The sequence below is a fragment of the Rhinolophus sinicus genome, chromosome 8, assembly GCF_057876585.1.
Source record: "Rhinolophus sinicus isolate RSI-liver-muscle chromosome 8, RSI-T2T, whole genome shotgun sequence".
In the NCBI taxonomy this organism is placed as follows: domain Eukaryota; kingdom Metazoa; phylum Chordata; class Mammalia; order Chiroptera; family Rhinolophidae; genus Rhinolophus; species Rhinolophus sinicus.
In genome coordinates, this window is record NC_142508.1 from 17,683,621 (window position 1) to 17,701,363 (window position 17,743).

Genomic DNA, 17,743 nt, shown 5'->3' on the forward strand with positions numbered 1-17,743 from the left:
GCGCGCTCAGGATCCTGGGGCTTGCCAGGGGGAGGACCAGGGGACAAGGCCTCTCCTGCTCAGAGGAGACACCAAATTCCAAGTGAATGATCACCCAGCAGAAGCATCGCTGGAGCCAGAAACCACTGCTACTTGATGTGGGGAGACAGGGAAGGGAAGGCAGCCAGGGGCTGGAAGACAGGAGAGCAGGGGCACGGGGAAGAGGGAACATGGTTTCAACCCTGCCACTCCCCTTCTCCTCTTGCAGAGCAAGTGGGGACGACCTGGGCGCTGCCGCCTTCTAATCCCTTCCTGCTCCAGGAGGCGGTGCTCCAGAGGGGCACGAGCCTGTCACCAGCCCTGTCCCTTGAGGGTGGTGTGTTGTGGAACCTCAGCTGTGGCTCAGTGAGAGGCTGGGAGGACTTGGATGAGTGGGGAGCTGAGTCTCCAGAAGCCGATCCTGAGGGTCCTAGCAAGCTGCTTTGCTAGGTGTCGGGGCCCCACCCTCACAGTCCACCCTGGGAAGCACCCAGCTGTCTTCTCATGGAGGGTAGACTCAGGCCTCAGAAGATTGATCTGGAAGGTCACACATCCCAGCAGCGGTGGAGGCAGGACTCAGGTCCTGCTCGAAGCCCCGGGGGCTTTTCAAACAGGCTGCAGGGGTTTTGTGGCCTCCTTGGCGTTGCCCCCTAGCTCTGGTGGCACTGTGTGCTCCGAGCTGGGTATGGACTTGCATGTGAGAGAGAAGGAAGTGAGAATGGGAGAGAAAGCAAGACAGGCTTTGACCCTTTCCACGCCACCCCTGGGGGTACATGTGAAGGGAAACTTTCCGCTCCAGTTTGCAGCTGCATTCTCAGCCAAACCTGCAGCTAATTAATTTGGGATGTAATTAGCTTTAAAAACAAAAATAAAAAACCGAAATCCATTATCTTTCCCCAGCAGGAACAGGAGGATGGTGGGTTCCCTGTTCCCTCACTGGCTCCTGGTGCAGTCCCCAGCCCACTCTGTGACCACAGCTGGGGGACACACTGGGGTCTGTCCCCACAGCGGGTGCCACCCCCATATCACGTACCACTTTCTGGAACTGTTTCTCCTTGCGCACCTCCACCATGACCAGCCCCTCCTTCACCAGGCCCAGCCCCACGTCCCCCTTGGAATCAGCGAACTGCAGGGTGACGTGGGGGCAGCTGGCGCTGAGGTGCTCCACGTTGAGCAGGCACTGCGTGTTCTGGATGTCCCGCACCACGCTGTCCACGGCGTCTGTTCGAGCGTCCTCCTGGCGCGGGGACACACGCAGGTTAGGGCGGGGTCAGCCTGAGCAGGAGGTGGCCACGTGGGCCCCTGGTCCTGGCCGCAGGTGCCTGCAGCTCGCTCCCCACTAGATTACCCTAACGAGGGAGGAAACAGGCTCTGGACACCAAGTGCCCCTCTCCCTCTGCGCACGTCATCCATCCTTCTACCCTGTGCACGCGCCCATCTGCCCTGTGACCCTGAGGAAAAGTGGCTTTTTCCCACCCCAAACGACCCCTCCCCTCGCTGCCCTGGCCCCCTGGCCGCGCTCCAGCACAGGGACCCCTCGCAGTCCCTTTCCTGCCCTCCGCGTCAGTCGGCTCAGGTTCTCTCAGGCTCCTGTCTCCCCAGCCGACAGACCGACCGCCCCTTGGCCTGTTTCATCATCTTCTCCTACTGTCTCTCCTCCACCCGTCAGCAATTTCGGGAAACGTAGAGAATATCCTGCGGTGCTGATCCCACCCTACCCTTTGCTCCATCGCGCTAGTCAGACGGCGGAGGCCATAGGCGCCCCCTCCTCAGCTGCCTGACCTCCCTGGGGAGCGGGACACTGCAGACCCGCCGGCTCGCCCCTTCTGGAAAGTGGGCGCCCTGCAATCCCGAGCACAGGTTCTCTTCTCTGGAGACACATTCGCCTCGGCTCTTTTTCCTCGGGCTCCTTCCCCTTTCCAGCTCACGTTCCACGTGCCCCACGCCTGTCCGTACCATGGTTTGAACTCCTCACATCCATGATTCTAGGCCTTATTCCGCTTTCCAAACTGAACACTATAAAGCCGCCGGGAGCTCTCATAGCCCCTAATTGGCTGCTTCTCATTCCCTTTACCTTAGTCACCAGCAACATATCCAGGCGTAGAAATGCCTCTCCCCGCCCCTCTCCCCATGGAACTGAGACCTTTCTCCCCAAGCCCCACTTGCATGGCCCTGATTTGGCCAACATTGTTTCTAGCCTGGAATTTCAATTGCAACTGTCTCCCAACCATTCTTTCCAGTTTCCTCCCTTGCATGATGCCACCAGAAGTAACTTTCAAAAACAGATGTGACCATGTCACATTTCTGCTAAAAGTCCTGCCACAATCCCTCCTAACACAAGGAATAAACTCCCGGCCAGGGCGGACAAAGCCTTGGTCCCCAGACGCTGGCTTACGTTTCCCTTCTCACATCCTGCCACTGCCCCCAAAGGCCCTGGGACCCGTCTGCCCGCATGCAGCGTGGCCCACCAGGCCAGCCCACTTCTCAGAACGCAGGCGCTCTAATACGCCCTCCTCTGCGGCACCTCCCCTGAACTTCCCTGGTCACTCCCATTTCCTGAGTCCTGTTGCTAACAAACCACCCGTTTCTGTTTCCATCTTCTCCTGTCAGCCCGTGAGGGCTGCAGGTGTGGCCGAGTCACTAGACAGTCCCCTTCGGAAGGAGGGAAGATGCAGCGACTCACATCTTGGGGCACCTGGATGAAGGCGAAGGCGTACTCCGTGGCTTGAGGCGGCAGCACGCGAGTGCTGAAGGCAGGTGGCAGGGTACCCAGGCGGGCGGAAGGCAGGATCTCTCTCTGCAGAGGACACACCAGGCCAACAGCATCACACACAAGAGGTACCCTCGCTCTTGGGGATAAGTCCCCAGGGCCAGGTCTGGGATGCTAACTCAGGGACGCCCCGCTCGCCCACGACTCGGCTCCACTGAGCCGTGTGCACAGGCTCCTGCAGTAGGTGGGTGGCTGTGACTCAGCTGCTCAACCTTGGGCTTGGTGTTGGCACACTTGGTGGCTCCCATTAAAATAATCAATTTGATAACTAGACTCTAATCGTCGTTTCCATTTCTTCCCACTGTCTTCCCTCTGTGAGATGGGTCCCCGACCGCTTTCCACAGGCCGGGGGGCGCTCCAGTTGGGAGCACACACCACGACGGGCACCCCCGCCTGGTGGGACCTCTTCCTGTGTGTATTCCCAGGTGGTACATGGGGAGCACGTCCAGGTCTGGGCTTTCTGCGGACTGACCCTGACCTCTAGTCCGTGAGGAAAGAGACAAGCACAGCCAGCCACAGACACAGCCCAGGAGAAGCACGGTCCTCCCTGTGGCGTTCTCTCCTGCTTGCTGCTGCCCACACGGAATCCCCTAGGAACTGTCAACGATGTCCTGGCCCAGCCCAAGGGCTTTCCTCCCAGCCACTCGGCCTCCTCGTGACTGTCCCTTCCCAGTAAGCCTTGGTTTGGGGACGTGCTGGAGATCAGTGGATGGGACAGACGCCACGTCGCACCCGAGGACCAGGAGCTAAGGGGTGAAGGGCCTCCTGGGCCCCCTCTCAAGCCAGGTTGGGCAGAAGGGGAGCCTGGGTGTGGCTGGGCACTCATCCTGCACAGGAGACCTATCGGTGCTCACAGGCCGCTGGCCAGAGATGCCAGTGTTGCCTGGTCACTGAGGGGTCGTGGCCTGTCACACACACAGCAGCGCTGCCCACCGATCCATCAGTGAGGTGGCCCAAAGCTCAGAGGGCCCTTCGAGAGGGCAGATGGCCCTGGCCTAGGGGCCGCCCCTGGGGCCCCTCCCTTGCCTACCCCCCACCTCTTGGCCCCGCCCCCCCACTCACGTTGCCGTAGTCAATGTAGAAGACGTGCACTTTGGCAGGAGACTCGACTTTTTCCACTCGGGCCCGGTACCTGCAATGACATCATGGGCAGAGCTCAAGGGACACACCCAGGGGTCTCGATGGCAGGGCTCTTCCCTGCTCAGGGCTCAGAGAGCAACCCATGGGTGTCACAGAGTACAGTTCTCGGATTCTACCAAGGCCCAGCCTCGGGGCACTGTGGTCACCATTTAATGGAGTTAGAGCACAGCTGGGAGCAGAGGGAGGTGGAGGGGAGCGCGTGGAGCAGATTGATGTGTCCTTGGGGCATAAAGCAACAAGACTAATGACTGGATTGATGTCTGCTGTTTAAACCCCGCACACTAAACAGCAGCTGTAATTAGCCGGCAGATCTGTCTGGGAGGCCGCAGCAGGGAACACATCCAAGTCCCTTCGTCACCCTGGGAAGGCCATGGGCCCTACCCTTGGTAGATCACACGTAGCCTACGAGGGCTGCTACTCATGTCTCAGACAGTCGTGGTGCAGGGGACGGGCGGCCTGTCTGGGCTCACTGAGACATTTTTCCTGTGTAGGGTGGCGGTGTGTCGGAGAGCCCCAGCCAGCCAGGGCTCCCCCAACAGAGTGTCCCAGGAGAGGGGAAGAGGCTGGCTGGACTGCAGGAAAATCCTGGGGTGACGCACAGGCCCCGATGGGCAAGGAAGAGGGCCACCCTGGAGAGCTGGCCAAGGTCAACACCACCGCAGCAGAAAGCAGACTGCAGAGGCAAACGCCTGAGGTCTAGCTGGTAGCTCTGCAGGCTGGTGCCCTGAGGACACACGCTCCGGGTCCCAGTGGCTTACCATTCTCCGTCTACAAATTTGGCAATGCAGAATTCTCCCCGACGGGGGGCGTAGGAGCCCTCGATAGGAGGGTGGCTGGCGATATCATTTCGCATGTTCTCCATCAGTTTCTCCAGCTGGGTGCCTTAAGGGGGGAAGAGGGAGCAAGACCAGGGTGTCAGGTTCTGTGGCGCCTCATCTCTGGATGGGCTGGCGAGGCAGGTGAGCCTGGGGGACAGGTAGGCTGTGGAATTCTGTAGAGCACCCGCCCGGCACTGGCTGGCCCCTATCCTGCAGGGAGGTCCTCTTTGGTCCCTGCTCAAGAGGTTTCATGCTGTGTATCTTCAAAAGCACGACAGTGACTTGCTGACACGTCAGGCTTCAGAGGCACAGACAGTCTTCCAATCCCAGATCTCTAATCTACTGCCACGGCCGCGGGAGCCCTTGGGAACGTTCTTTGGTCAAGGAGGAGAAAGAGTGGATGTGGAGCAAGGCCAAGGGTGGGAGCTGGCCAGCCCACACCCTGTTCCTACACGGGGCTGGCCCTGGCAGGGCCACAGGGGGTGACTGACCACAGCCACGCTTTGCAAAGTCTCCCAGGGGCTAAAGTGGAGATGAAGGCTGGGTCCCAGACAGCCCTGGACGAGGAAAGGGTCTCAGAATGTGAGCCCTGAAAGACAGAGAGCGATTCCGAGAGCAGGGCCCAGTCTCAGCATCATCAAACGTGGCCACTCAGACCCCAGTCACCCTGCGAGATAAATGCTGAACGGAACTTCCTGTGCCACCAGGCTGGGTGCCCTCCTCAAACGGGGAGTTGGAGTGTCCCTGCCTTGTTTCACTGACCTCAGGACCCTGCTGCTTGTCTCTTTTTCGCCAGGTTTGGCAACACACAAGGTCTCCTCAGGTTCCTGCCCTAGCCCCTTCCTGCTGCGCCCCCACCCCCACCCTCTAAGTATCAGTCCCCAGTGGCTTCTCCTTTGCGTCCCTCCTGGTCGATTCCAGCTCTGTATCACACCTGCAGTGCCCCCCTCGCTCTCTGAGGTGGCCGTGTGTGTGTGTGGATTCCTCTCTCCATCGTCAGGGCCCAAAGCCACATACACTATAACAGGTGCCTAACACATATCGGCTGTTGGTACACTTGACAGTCAGCCTTATAAATTCCTTGTCTGGGTTTGTTTCTGCCACTACGCGGTCAGCTCCTCAGGGCACAGACCGTAGCTCACTCGGCTGTTGACTCTCACAAGGCCTAGCAGAACCCCCGACATGCGTGGTGCTTAAGAGTTCACGTGCACTGAAGATGAGCTCTGCAGACGCACGTGAGGAGGTAGGTCCACTCCTGGGCCTCTGCATAGGCCACTGCCCAGCATTCACAGCAGGGACTTTCAGGACGCAGCTGCCCTGCCCCCTCCCAGCGGGAAACCCTCTACAATTCTCCCGAAACAACGTTCCTTGCCCAGACAGTAAAATTTCAGGGACTAAGGAGAAGCCTCTACATAAGACTTGGTCTACTTTTGTTTTTATTTATTTTGTGCTCCAAGGCAACAGAAGCAGACTTTGCCTCCTGCAAACAGGCAGAGTCCTCAGGGAGGTCCTTAAAGAGACCTGGTTGGTCATTTACAGCTAATGACAATGTTCTCATCATTTCATCAGCGCCTTCCCGAAGGCAGCCTTCAATGAGAAGGGAGACAGGAGGGGGTGTAAGGCTGCAGAAGAGGGAGGCTGTGTGTGCCCAGGTTTGTTTCCTGGAGCCATCCGAGGACAGGGTTTTGTCTGGAGCCCACCACAACCCTCCAGGCAGCGTGCCATGAAGCGTCTCACTCCCTTCTCCAACATTCTAAGAATACATGGTTTCTCCTTAGTTTTCTTTCTTTATTTTTGGCCTTGGCTACTGCTCACTGCAGCGTCATGGCTTCCTAGAGCTGCTAGAGACAGCCAGGTGGGACCCTGGGCAGGCACAGGAAGCCCTGAGAATGTAGAGGTTACGTAGTCCAAAGCCTCGAACCCTCAAGCTGTCCCCTGGGGACTTCAGGGCCCTGTTCTTATTCCAGGGGCGTCCTCCCCAGCAGGACCCGGAGGCCAGGTGGAACCTCTGTCTGGGAGCTGTGCCCTGGGCAGGGTCTCCGAGTCTCCTTCCTCCAAGCTCCCTGAGGGCCACTCTTGTTGGCTTCGAAGCCCAGGAACAGCTCTCCTTCCTACCTGGACCAACACTGCAGGGCTCCTTCCCGTCACACCACCCAGACCCGGAGGCTGGACCCTCTCGGCTTCACTCCCGAGGCAATGGCTGGCCCAGCTGTCACCAGGATTGCAGCTGACCTAACCTGGAAGGCTCCAGCTCCATCTCTACCCCTCCCCAGCTTTTTTCCCCTCCCACGTAGAGTCAGCCCAGGACTCCAAACAGTCTGTTTTCCTGGGTGAAATGACATTGCCACAAAAGCAGCTGCCTGGGAAATATCATTAGAGAGGAAGTGGCTGAGACAAGGCTGTGGGGCCCTGGGTGGGCCTGGGGGCGGGGCTGCACCTGCCACCTGTGGGGCTGTCGTGAGAGGATCTGGCTCCTTGGCCCCAGAGCGTTTTCCTTTGCCGTCAGCTAAAATGCTTCCGTGTACAGGGTGGCAGGAGAGGAGCGAGGTCAGGGTGAAGGGAGTGGAGGTGGGAAGCTGGGCCGGAGGGCGGCGGTACAGCTGCTGAGAGAGCTGTCCTTATTACCCTCTGTCCTTCAGAAGCCTGATATCTGCCTTGGGGACCCTGGGCACAGGATACACCACTGGAGGGCAGGAAGGAGGAGGAGGATGGAGAGAGAGGGTCCTTCAGAAAGCCTGGCCGGGCATGACTTCCCCTAGAGCGCTGCCTGTTTCCATGGGAACTGACTACCACGCAGGGTAACCTCCAGAAGGAGAAACCCCAGCAGAGACAAGGCAGGCGCCCTCCTCCACCCGCCTTCCCAAGGATGCTGAGGGGAGAGGGGCTGAGCGGCGCCTGCTTCAGCTTCCTAACCACAGACACAACCTGTCCCTCGCTTCTTGACAGCCTCTGAGGGCTACAAATCCTCGTGTGCAGCCCAGCCAGGGGTGTCTGGGAGCAGAACCATGACCTAAGAGTCTCAGAGCACCACCCAGACAAAACTGGTTACCTCACCGGCCCTCAGAGGACCTGCTCAGCCGCACACTCCAGGGCTCACTCGCAGGTCATGAGATGAGAGCAGTGTCCTGGGCCTGGGGGGGGCAGTAGCCGTCAACTATTCCGGGGCGTCCCCTGGAGCCCCCGGGCTGTGTCCTTTCCTCCCTCCCACTAAATGGAGGGGCCCCGGAGGCAGCCCTGCCTGGGGCTGGGCCTGAGCGCTCACCGGTCTCCACGTCCTGTACATAGAAGTGCAGGTCGTCAGTGATCTCGGTGACGAACACCGGCTTGTAGCTGGCCGAGCGCTCCTCCTCCTCCGGCACAGCTGTCACCTCCTCCACTGGCTGCTCCTCATAATGGGCCCAGACCTGTGTGTGGTCAGCAGAGCGGAGGCAGGGATTAGGAAGTGAGGTCAGGAAGGCCACCAGGAAAGGGGCTGTGGGGCAAGTGGGTCAGCCCTGCGGTGAGAGAGTGAGTGTGGGGTTCACCCCAGGGCACTCACACCTCACTGGACCGAGCCCCTGGACTCTCCAACCCTGGGTGGGGGAGGGAAGAGCGCTCTTAAGTTCCTCAGATCCCGGGGGTTCTGGCAGGCATCCGAAGCAACTGGGGGCTTATTAAAAACGCAGGTACCTGGGTCCCACCCCAGGTCTACCAAATTACGATCTGTTACAGCGTCACAGAGAAAGCAAAACAAAACAGCAGGCTCCCTGGCGATTCTCATGTATACCAGAGGGCAAGAGCCTTGGAGACAGCGGTTCTGGGCCCGCGCCCCCCTCCCCTACACCACTCTGTAAGGGCCATTCTGAACTGTCACAGGGCCCCTGGCACTCCTGAGGCTGTACGAGTGACAGCCCTGGGCAGTGGGGGGGGAGGGCTCATCACGGTGAATGAACGCCTCTGCTCAGCGACTTCTCTGTCCTCTTCACCTCAAGCAGGTTGCTGTGACCCCAGCTCAGAAGCTGGGCCACTCCCCTCCACCCTTCCCTCCCCCTTCTTCCCTCAGCCCTGTGCTGTCAGGGCTGCAGCAGCTCAGAAGCTGATTCTACGTGACAGCGCGTCAAGTCCAATCCTGTGGCTGGGAGATTATCCCGGTAGTGAGGCCTGTCAGAGCAGGGAAGGGAGGTGGCTTTCCAGCTGAACAGCAGGAAGGGGAGCGCGGGGAACTGGACCACACACGGGATCCCACAGGCAAACACACATAGGCGCAAGGGGTGATAGAAGTATCAGCCAAAAACGTACATGCTTACTTAGGTGTCAGGCACATTCTAAACAGTCTCCAAGTATTAATTCATTTAAATCCTCACAACAACCCTTTGAGCAGGGATTGACACTACTCCTGCTTTACAGAGGAAACTGAGGCACACGCTTGCTAGAGGTAGTGGAACCAGGATTGGAACGCAGGCAGCCTGGCTCTAGGGCCCGTGCAGGGGCTTTTGGTTTTGACGGGGCCTCACTGAGCAGCGGGAAAAGCTGTAGCCAGGAGGTGTGGGCTCTTGTCCTTTCATTTTGCCCTTTCATTGGCTGTTTGACTTCGGTCAAGCCATATGTCCTCCGTGGGTCTCCTTTCGGTCCCTTGTCAAATAAGGCAGTTGGACCATGTGACCACTCAGCTGACATGCAGGTTCCCGGGAGACTCTGGGAATGCTGGCGTCCCTGAGTCACCTTGGGTCACACCCTCAGAGGCTGTGCTCTGGCCTTTAATGTCTGTCCTTCCACTAGAAGGGGAGGCAAGGGTCCCGAGAACTGGAACAAGCAATAGGGACCTTCCGAGCCCAGAGGGGGTCTGCCAGGGAGCGGCCGAGGGAGGAGGGAGAAACGTCACCCAGGCCTAAACTTCTGCCCCCCACACAGAGCTGTGCCCTCTGCCTTCTGAGGCGGAACCTGTGGGCTCTGGTTTGGGGCTGGGCTCTAACCCATACAGCTCCTGACCCCAACACCTATCCCATCACCATGGCCACTCCCCTTGTCACCAGCACCGAGACACCCCTACTTCCAGCACCCCAGGCCTGGCCGCCACAGGAGAGCAGGCAGGCGGCAGGACCTCAATCCAGTCAGATCAGTGCCTCCCGGGCCGACACCCTTCAGGGCCCACCTGCCTGGATGAGGAAGGGAGTCTCTAGCCTTTGGAAACTCTTGTGAAAGGACCTGTCAGTCAGAGGCCACAGCGCAGACCGCTGAGTACTCTGGGGAAAAGTACAGTTCCTTCTAATTCCAAGGCCTGCATGCTATTGAGGCTGAGGCTGAGGCTTTCCTACTGGGCCCCCTCGCTGCAAGTCCCCCAGGGGAGTGAGTACTCGGGCCCTCTGAGAGAGATCCCTGCAGCTCTGAGGACTGCAGGGCTCCCACCACCTCCGAGAGAAAGACTGGCTCCTGAGTGGGCCCGAGCCTGGGAGCCGCTCTGGGCTCCCACCCTAACCCCACCCTCCTCCTCTCAGCAGAGTTGAGGAATTGGGAACAGACTGACAGGTGAGAGCAGAAACTGCTAATGACTCCTCAAGTAAAAGCGCCTCTGGCGACAGCATCAGGTTTCCTCCTCCGGGAGAGGGGGTGGAGCTTCTCTCCTGGCAGGCTCAGGTGGCAGGGAGCTTGAGGCCACGGATGAGGTACACGAAAGCCTGAGGGATGGCCCTCAGGCCCCTTGCTCCTTCAAGGACGGCAGCAAAGGGGCCAGTCCTACGACAAGGTCCCACAGCTCGCTGGGCGGTAGGTGGGGAATAGTGGGGAGTACACTGCTGCCTCCTGAGGTGAGAAGACACCAGAACCATGCGGTTGCCAAAGGGCAGAAGACGCAGAGCCGCTGCTCAGATAAAGGAGCTTCATTTCTAACAGGGCTGGTTGGGCCCTTTGGATGATGGAGCCTTGGGGAACGAGGCGACCAGCTATTTTCTGGGACGTGGCTGCCGGTGGCCCCTCGGCAAGCTGGTAAATACAGCCTGGCCAGGCGGCTTCTTGGTGGGAAGGAGTCACTGGGACAGGCTTGGTTGCCCACGTGCCCACCCTTAAATAAACATGGGTGTGTTTTGCCCCATACTGACTTATGCTGCTCTTCCGCAGAACTGAGGCAGGGAGAGGACAAACACATTGCAAGACGTGCCACTTTCCCAGAGCCGCCCCAAGCCCTCTTACAGCTCAGATCGCTGACAAGAAAAACCCTAATACCCCCCACCCCGGCCCCCAGAAGGAACAGTAATTGTGCACGTGAAATACCATCAGTGCCTTACGGCTCTGCCCCAGGCTCTCGGTGGAAGGAGGGGCTGGGCTAAGAGGCTGGGCAGGATGGGGTCCGTCTGAGAGCTGTGAATGCTCCTGGCCCCTGGTGCAGACCAGCCTGAGTCAGGCCTGCGTGGCAGGGCTGCTCTGCTCGCAGCCCACCCTAGGCTGCAGCGGTGTGGAGAGCCCGACCCACACTACAGCACGGCAGGGTTTGTGGTCAGTGTGGTGGCAGCTCTCCTGCTTTAAGGCCAGGGCCAGCATGGAGCTCTGCCCTGAGGCGGGGCCCCTCTGTGACCCCTCCGTGGCCCTGGCTACGCACCCACATGGGCAAGAGAAGCACCTCTCTCCTTCCTCATCTGCTGGCCGTGCCAGTTCCTGTCCTGCTCAGGTCCCCTCTATTCTGGGGCTCCTGACCACCCCCTGTGGCTGGGGCTGCCCCAGGGAGGGAGGCCACCAGGACGGCACAGGCTCGGCCAGCTCAGGAGCACGGGCTGTCTCTCCTCTGTCCTCGCCCCCCCCCCCCCCCCGCCCTCCCTCTTCTCTGTACTTCCTCCCTGGGGAATCCCAGGTCCTCTTTCCGGCAGGACATGGGCAATGTGGACTGAGATGCCACAGCCTGGAGGCATTCCTTTCTAAATCCCATTTAATACTGCTGCTCAGAAGGCTCCAGGGGTGGGGCTGGCACGGGGCCAGGATGGTGGAGGCCACTGAACCTGCAATGGGGAAGCCAAGCTTGATAAAAGCCAGCCCATGGCCAATCCAACGCAGTCCAGGGTCCTGTTAGGGCATGAGTGGTGGGGGTTAGGGGGTCAGTCCATGCGGCTGCCACTGGTGGCTCTATCCTTGGTCCTCAGAGCTGCCCAGAATCCCTGAAGGAGGAGGACGAAACTCTGCATCAGCCTCCTGCAGAGGCCCGACCAGCTTTTCCAAGAGGAGAGGAGCCTGAAGGGCATGGGAGGAAGAAGCCCTTTCTCGTGGCTGGGAAAGAGGCACCGTCAGATGGACCTGCTCACAAACGCACACACGTGATCACACTCGTCAAAGACTTCCACACGCTCCTGGTCTCACAGTCTCTCGGTGTTACCTTTCCTCAGCTACCTCACAGGTACCACCATGATCTCTCAATCTCAGATGTGCCTGTCTCTCGACAGCTACAGCAGCCCTCATGGGGTCACAAGTGGGGCATGACTGGGGATCCTGGGGACACCTCAGATATGCAGTTTACTGTCCCGCCTAGCTGGTCACCAAATTCTCATCTCAGTCCAGTCAATTCTGAGGGCTGCTGCAAGGCTGTGCCCATGCATCTCCTGAGAACCAGCCCGGCAGGAAGGGGCTATGCCAGGTTCTCCAAGGATCCCTGAAGAGGATGGCATGTGCAGCAGAAGGACCCAGGAGGCAGGCAGGCCTCACCCTGAGAGCACGGCACTGCATTTTAATCATGCAGCCCGGGTAAGTAATTAATCACTGGTAATTACTCCTCGGCGTCATCACGTGGCACCAGAGGAAAGATGACTTGGGCTCTTTCAGACAAATCCAGTGTCATAAATAGCGATGCCCAATTTAACACGTGGCAAGAGAGCCACCCCTGCATTTCAGGCCAGATTCCCCTCTCTGTCCTCTCCTGGGTCGCTTTGGGGTCTCTCCTCTCAGGACCACTCAGATCTGAAGACGTAATGACTAGGCCCACATGCTGACTAGCAGGGGAACAGGGCCGGCGGCAAAGATGCTTCCAGAACCTGGGCCTCAGAGGCTGGTGCTTGCCACTCTGACCCCCAGCTGCTAACTCTTCAGTGAAGGCCAGCCCTTTGCAGGTGAGGCCCTAGCACCACGTCTCCCCCGTTTCCCTGCAGCCGGCAGAGGACCTGGGGGTGGAAGTCTTAAGTTCAGTGGCCACAAACAGGAAATCCAAGAGGTAGCTCCTTTGCTGTAGGAGCCGAGGCCGCCTGCTTCCCCATCACTCTAGGAAGATAAGGTTTAATGTGAGCAGAACTGGGACAAGCAAAGGTAGAAACTGCCTCAGAGGCTTCACGGTGGCCTGCTCTTCCAAGGCATGGACAGTCCTTTTCACCTGTCCTAGCCTTTTGGGCCACCCCTCCCTAGAGTCCTTTCTCCTCCATTAGTGGGTTGGTCCCCAGCCCTAATCCCCAGGGGAAGCGATGTATTCTCTCTTGGAAGAAAGGTGGGAAGAGAGACAGAGGGAAGACATGGCTGCTCCAGGCTGGAGGAGAACCAGGAGCCTTCTGGGCCCCGAAGCCCCCGACTCTTTTTGGCAGATGCCTGGGCCTTGGCTCTGGGAGGCGAGTGGCAGGCCAGATGGCTTCCCCCTGGGGAAGGAAACGTTTATTCCTGGAACAAATTTATGGCTCAGCACGGCTGTCCCATGAAATCCTCCTCAAGCTTAGGGAAGCTCTGACAAATTGGTGGCTGGCTGATTTATCCTTATTATCAGGGCTGGGCTGTAAGTCTGTGGCAATAGGTTGTGTGTGTGTGGTGGGGGAGTGTCAAGCATGGCTCCCACCACCAAACCCACTGGGTTCCTTAATCGTCCATTTGTTTCCAAAAGCTGCTTTCTGACCCACCCCCCTTGTCTCTTGATGCAGAGTCTGCAGAGAGTGATGGGCTGTAAATCTGCTGTCCTAACAGCTTTATGCGTTTCCTGGGGCCCGCTTCCAAAATGGGCTTCCCTGCAGGGCAATGTGAAAGAAACTCAGAGGAGGGCTGCAGGCTTCCTGGTCCCTCTGAGGGCACTGAAGGAAGGGTCAGAGCTGGCGAAGGAGCCCCTCTCCATCTCCCGCTCCCAGGGGCTCGCGCCCCCAGTCGTTTCATGGCTCCAAGGTCACCTCCCAGACAGCTTTCTGCTCCAGGTCCACCAGAGCAGGCCTGCGGCCCACGTCTGGTCTGGAGCAGGCTTATGGCTGAAGATGCCTTAAGCTGGCAGCCTCGCCCATGGTCGTGGGTGGTTCTCGAAGTGGGGTCAGAGACCATCACCAAGCGGGCCACTCACCCAGCTGGGGGACGACAGAAGCACTTGTGTCCGTGGTGCAGAGGCAGTGGCGTTAGTGTGTAGGGGGAGGGGGAAGGTTGAGGGAAAGCGAGCTGGGGGACAGAGTGGCACCTGGCCCTCCGCTGCCAGGCGCGGTGACACGTACCTTCTCCTTTCTCTGCTTGGCGGCCTCCTCGGCAGACAGAAGGGATTTGTAGTAGGAGCTGCGCTCTGCGGTGAAGTGGACCTTGGAGAGCGCGTGCTCCACCAGCAGCACGGACAGGTTGGAGCCGTCCATGTGGAGCCAGCCGATGAAGTTGCCGGCCTTGTCCATGCTCTCCACCTCCACCTCCACCTGGGGAGCACAGAGACGGGGTGTCAGAATGCAGGGGGTGGCCCTGGGGGTGCAGAGGAGGAGAGGGTGCTGAGGTCCAGGGCTCACAGGCCCTGGGCAACTGCCAGCACGTTCATTCCATGTGACAGGAGCAGCTGGAACTAGGAGAGGGAAGGGATGTGCTAAGCAGAAAGGTGGGGGCTTGAGAGAGCCCCTCTGCTGACCCTGTCAGAACCTTTCACATCCGTTATGTAAGTTGGGTCTTCACTTTTTAGCCTTGCACAGCCCAGAATCATCTTCGATAGATACGTCACTGACAAAACCACTTTGAAAGTCTCTATCCTTAGCTGAAGTGAGGGAGTCCTCATTAGGGGTGTGTGTGTGTGTGTGTGTGTGTGTGTGTGTGTGTGTAGCTGGGGGTCACAAGTGAGATAAGCAGACACTGGGTACACCCCACTCTTCTTCAGAACCCACCCCCAGTCCTGCTAGGAAGACAGGCAGGCCCTGGGGAGAGGGGAGCCGGGGGGTCCTTCCTGGGAGCTGAACAAATTAATTAACGAAGGTAAAGAAAGTGGTTGCATGAGAGTCAGGTGAGGTGAGGAAGGAGGGGGACAGGCGGGCAGGAAGTGCACTACCTCCTGTGGACAGTTAGGGAACAACCTCAGCAGGAGGTCACCCCTGAGGAAGAACCACTGGAAGAGTGTGGTCACTGCCATAAGCCCAGACTTGAGGCCATGTGCTGGGCATGAACCCCAGAACCTTCAGCGATCCCCACAGGGCTCAAGGCCACCTGGGCCTCCCCCGTAAGATGCAGGACCCCAGACCTGGCATTGACTCTGCTCCTGCAAGAGGGTGGCCTCACTGCCACGGCCCTCATCGTGGCTGATCTGTTCCCACCCGAAGGAGGCAATGGCCCAAGAAAAATTACTTCTTCGATTCTCCCAACCTCTTTCTTCCCTGCTAAAGGGGACTATGAAAGCCTTTGCTGCCAACTGTAAAAACTTGTATTAATTTAAATGGCTTCAAGCTCGATTAAGCAATAAAATGAATGTCTAAATACCTGGGAATTCTCTGAAGCCTGAGCTGCAGCCAGTGGCAGCAGCCTAGGGCAGATAGTTGGATGGAGGGGCGAGGGTGGCGGGGAGAGTTGGATGGAGGGGAGCAGCCCGCCCACCTGGCAGAGTTCTGACTCAGCAGGGAGAGATGGTGGGGATATGACTCCCTGGAAGTAGATGGAGGTGGCTTGGGTGTGCAGAGAAGGCAGTGGGGAGCAAAGAAGGGGCAGGGCTGGGAGGCAGGACCTTCGATCCTTCCCATTCTTGGACCCCTCTTCCTACTTGAGGCCCACAGTTAACCCTTCAAAGTGTAAATGCAAGTTCAACGATGCCTGAACTTGGCATGTGGTACAGAGGGGATAGGCAGAGTGTATCGGCGCTAGGAAAAAGGATACTGTATAGATCCAAACCCAACTTAGTATTGTAGGTGGGGAAACTGAGGCACAGAGGAGGGACGTGTAGCTAGTCAGGGGCAGAGCTGAGAGCAGAAAAGACCTGGCCTCACCTCCTTCCCTCTGCCCACCGCCCTCTGTTTCAGGAGCATTCCTTTCTTCATTCAGTCACACTCTGAGCCCCCTTCCTCACTTCCCACTGGCTCAGTGCCAGCTCCCTCCACCATCAAGACCAGGGGACCTTGTCCCTCACTGGTGGAGCCAGGGTGGAAGCGCTGGGACCTGCTATACTGGGTCTACCCAACGCCTGCACCACGGCTGAGGCGTGGCAGGGAGAGATGGTAGGGATATGCACCCAGTGGCAGGGAGACCAGCACCCAGTATTTGTGGCCTCCAAACATTTTCCTCCTTCTAGTTCTGGCAATGAATTTTCTGGGGACCTACATTTGTGGGGAGAAGGCCAAGTGGGCAAAATGGTGCCCTGATAAAAACTGGTGACCCAAGAGCTCCCCAGCTAGTAGGGCAACTGAATTCATCGAGGTGAGTGACGACTTCCTGAAGAGCCTTTGCCACCTCGCGAATAAATGCCCAGGGCTCTGGAGCTTGGGGGAAACTCTGCTGCTGGACCATCGGGTGCCCCCTCCAGTGGGAGGACTAAGAAGAGAGGCAGAGGCTGCCAGGCTGATGGTGCTCAGACGAGAACAGAGATGGGCAACATAATAGGTCAAGAGGTAAAAACTCCCAGGTATAAAATAAATACACCACAGGGATGTAATACACGGCATAGGGAACATAGTCAAAAACATTACAGTAACTTCGTACGGTGACAGGTGGTGACCAGACTTACCATGGTCATCATGTGTAAATGCCGAGTCACTATGTCATACGCCTGAAACATGTCAGCTATGTTTTAGAAAAAGATACATGGGAAGACCATCTCTTATCTTTCGTAACTTGCCAAGTTTTAGCAAACATGCTACGGTCACGAAGCAGCAGGTCCCAGAGGAATTCTGGGAAGCAGGGGGAAGACCAGAGAGGCTGACTGCCTTGAGTTTGGGGCTCATGAGACAACAGGTAGAGTAAGTGGGCTGCTGATGCTGGCTGAGCCACTGGGCTCCTTGTATTTGGGGACTCACGAGAGACCTCCTTACGCCCAGCTGAAAGCAGCAAAGCTGGCAGAGTCCCAGGTCAGCACTGTGCCCAGGCCCATGCCAGTTCCGCATTCCTTGACCTCCTGTCTTGCACTCTGTCAGTAGCCAAGTGTCCTTTTCCTAAAACCGAGGCCGGCTGCCCTGCTTAAGCACAAGGTGCCCTTCCAGGCCCGAGTGGCTCGTGCTGGGCCCATCAGGCTGTGACCAGAACCTGACAGTCACCCTGTTCTCTTTTCTTGGCACCAGATTGGGGTGGACGCAAGAACCTCAGAGATGGGTTGCAAAGTCAACAACAGGGCAGGTGGAGTCCCTGTAAGGTGCTCACACTTAGACCTCACTCCACATGGCCAAGCCCCAATTCACACCTCGTCCTGTGAGGCCACCCGTCAGAGCAGAGCCCGGGCCTCTCAAGGTCTCACAGTAGAGGGAGAACCCAGCGACAGCGACAGCAGCCACACCTGGAGCAGCCAGACTGTCCTGGCAGGTGAGCAGTGACTTCGCACTTACCCAGCCCCTCCCATCCTGCAATCATCCACTGACTTGGGCTTGACAAGTGCCTGGGTCCCGCCAGCTGCAGAGGAAAGAAATCTCTGGCCTAAGGGCGCTGTGCTATGCTGCCCCCGAATCCATCTCGGGTTATAGCGGGAGATAAAGCTGTCGTCCTGGGTCTCTCCTTCTCCTTTTATTATACCTGCCACAACCGCAGTGATTTCTCAAACGAAGGCACTCAGGGGAAGGTGGGCTGGGCTCGGCGGACGGATGGGGCTCGGCTAGCGGCCCTGCTGCTCCGAGGCTCTCGGCTTCTGGTCTCTGTAGCCAAGCCCTGGGCC

The 17,743-nt window shown here is 58.3% G+C and overlaps 1 protein-coding gene across 1 annotated transcript in view; it reads right to left on the reverse strand.

Moving 5' to 3' along the window:
- SND1 (staphylococcal nuclease and tudor domain containing 1) overlaps window positions 1-17,743 on the reverse strand; it is a 413,624-nt gene that overhangs the window by 1,409 nt on the left and 394,472 nt on the right. The window contains exons 17-22 of the mRNA XM_074315643.2: window positions 14,148-14,336; window positions 8,009-8,150; window positions 4,687-4,810; window positions 3,851-3,920; window positions 2,702-2,815; window positions 1,052-1,255 (exon numbers count right to left, since the gene is read on the reverse strand). Of these exons, the coding sequence (XP_074171744.1) occupies window positions 1,052-1,255; window positions 2,702-2,815; window positions 3,851-3,920; window positions 4,687-4,810; window positions 8,009-8,150; window positions 14,148-14,336 (843 nt within the window). The remainder of the gene's footprint in view (window positions 1-1,051; window positions 1,256-2,701; window positions 2,816-3,850; window positions 3,921-4,686; window positions 4,811-8,008; window positions 8,151-14,147; window positions 14,337-17,743) is intronic.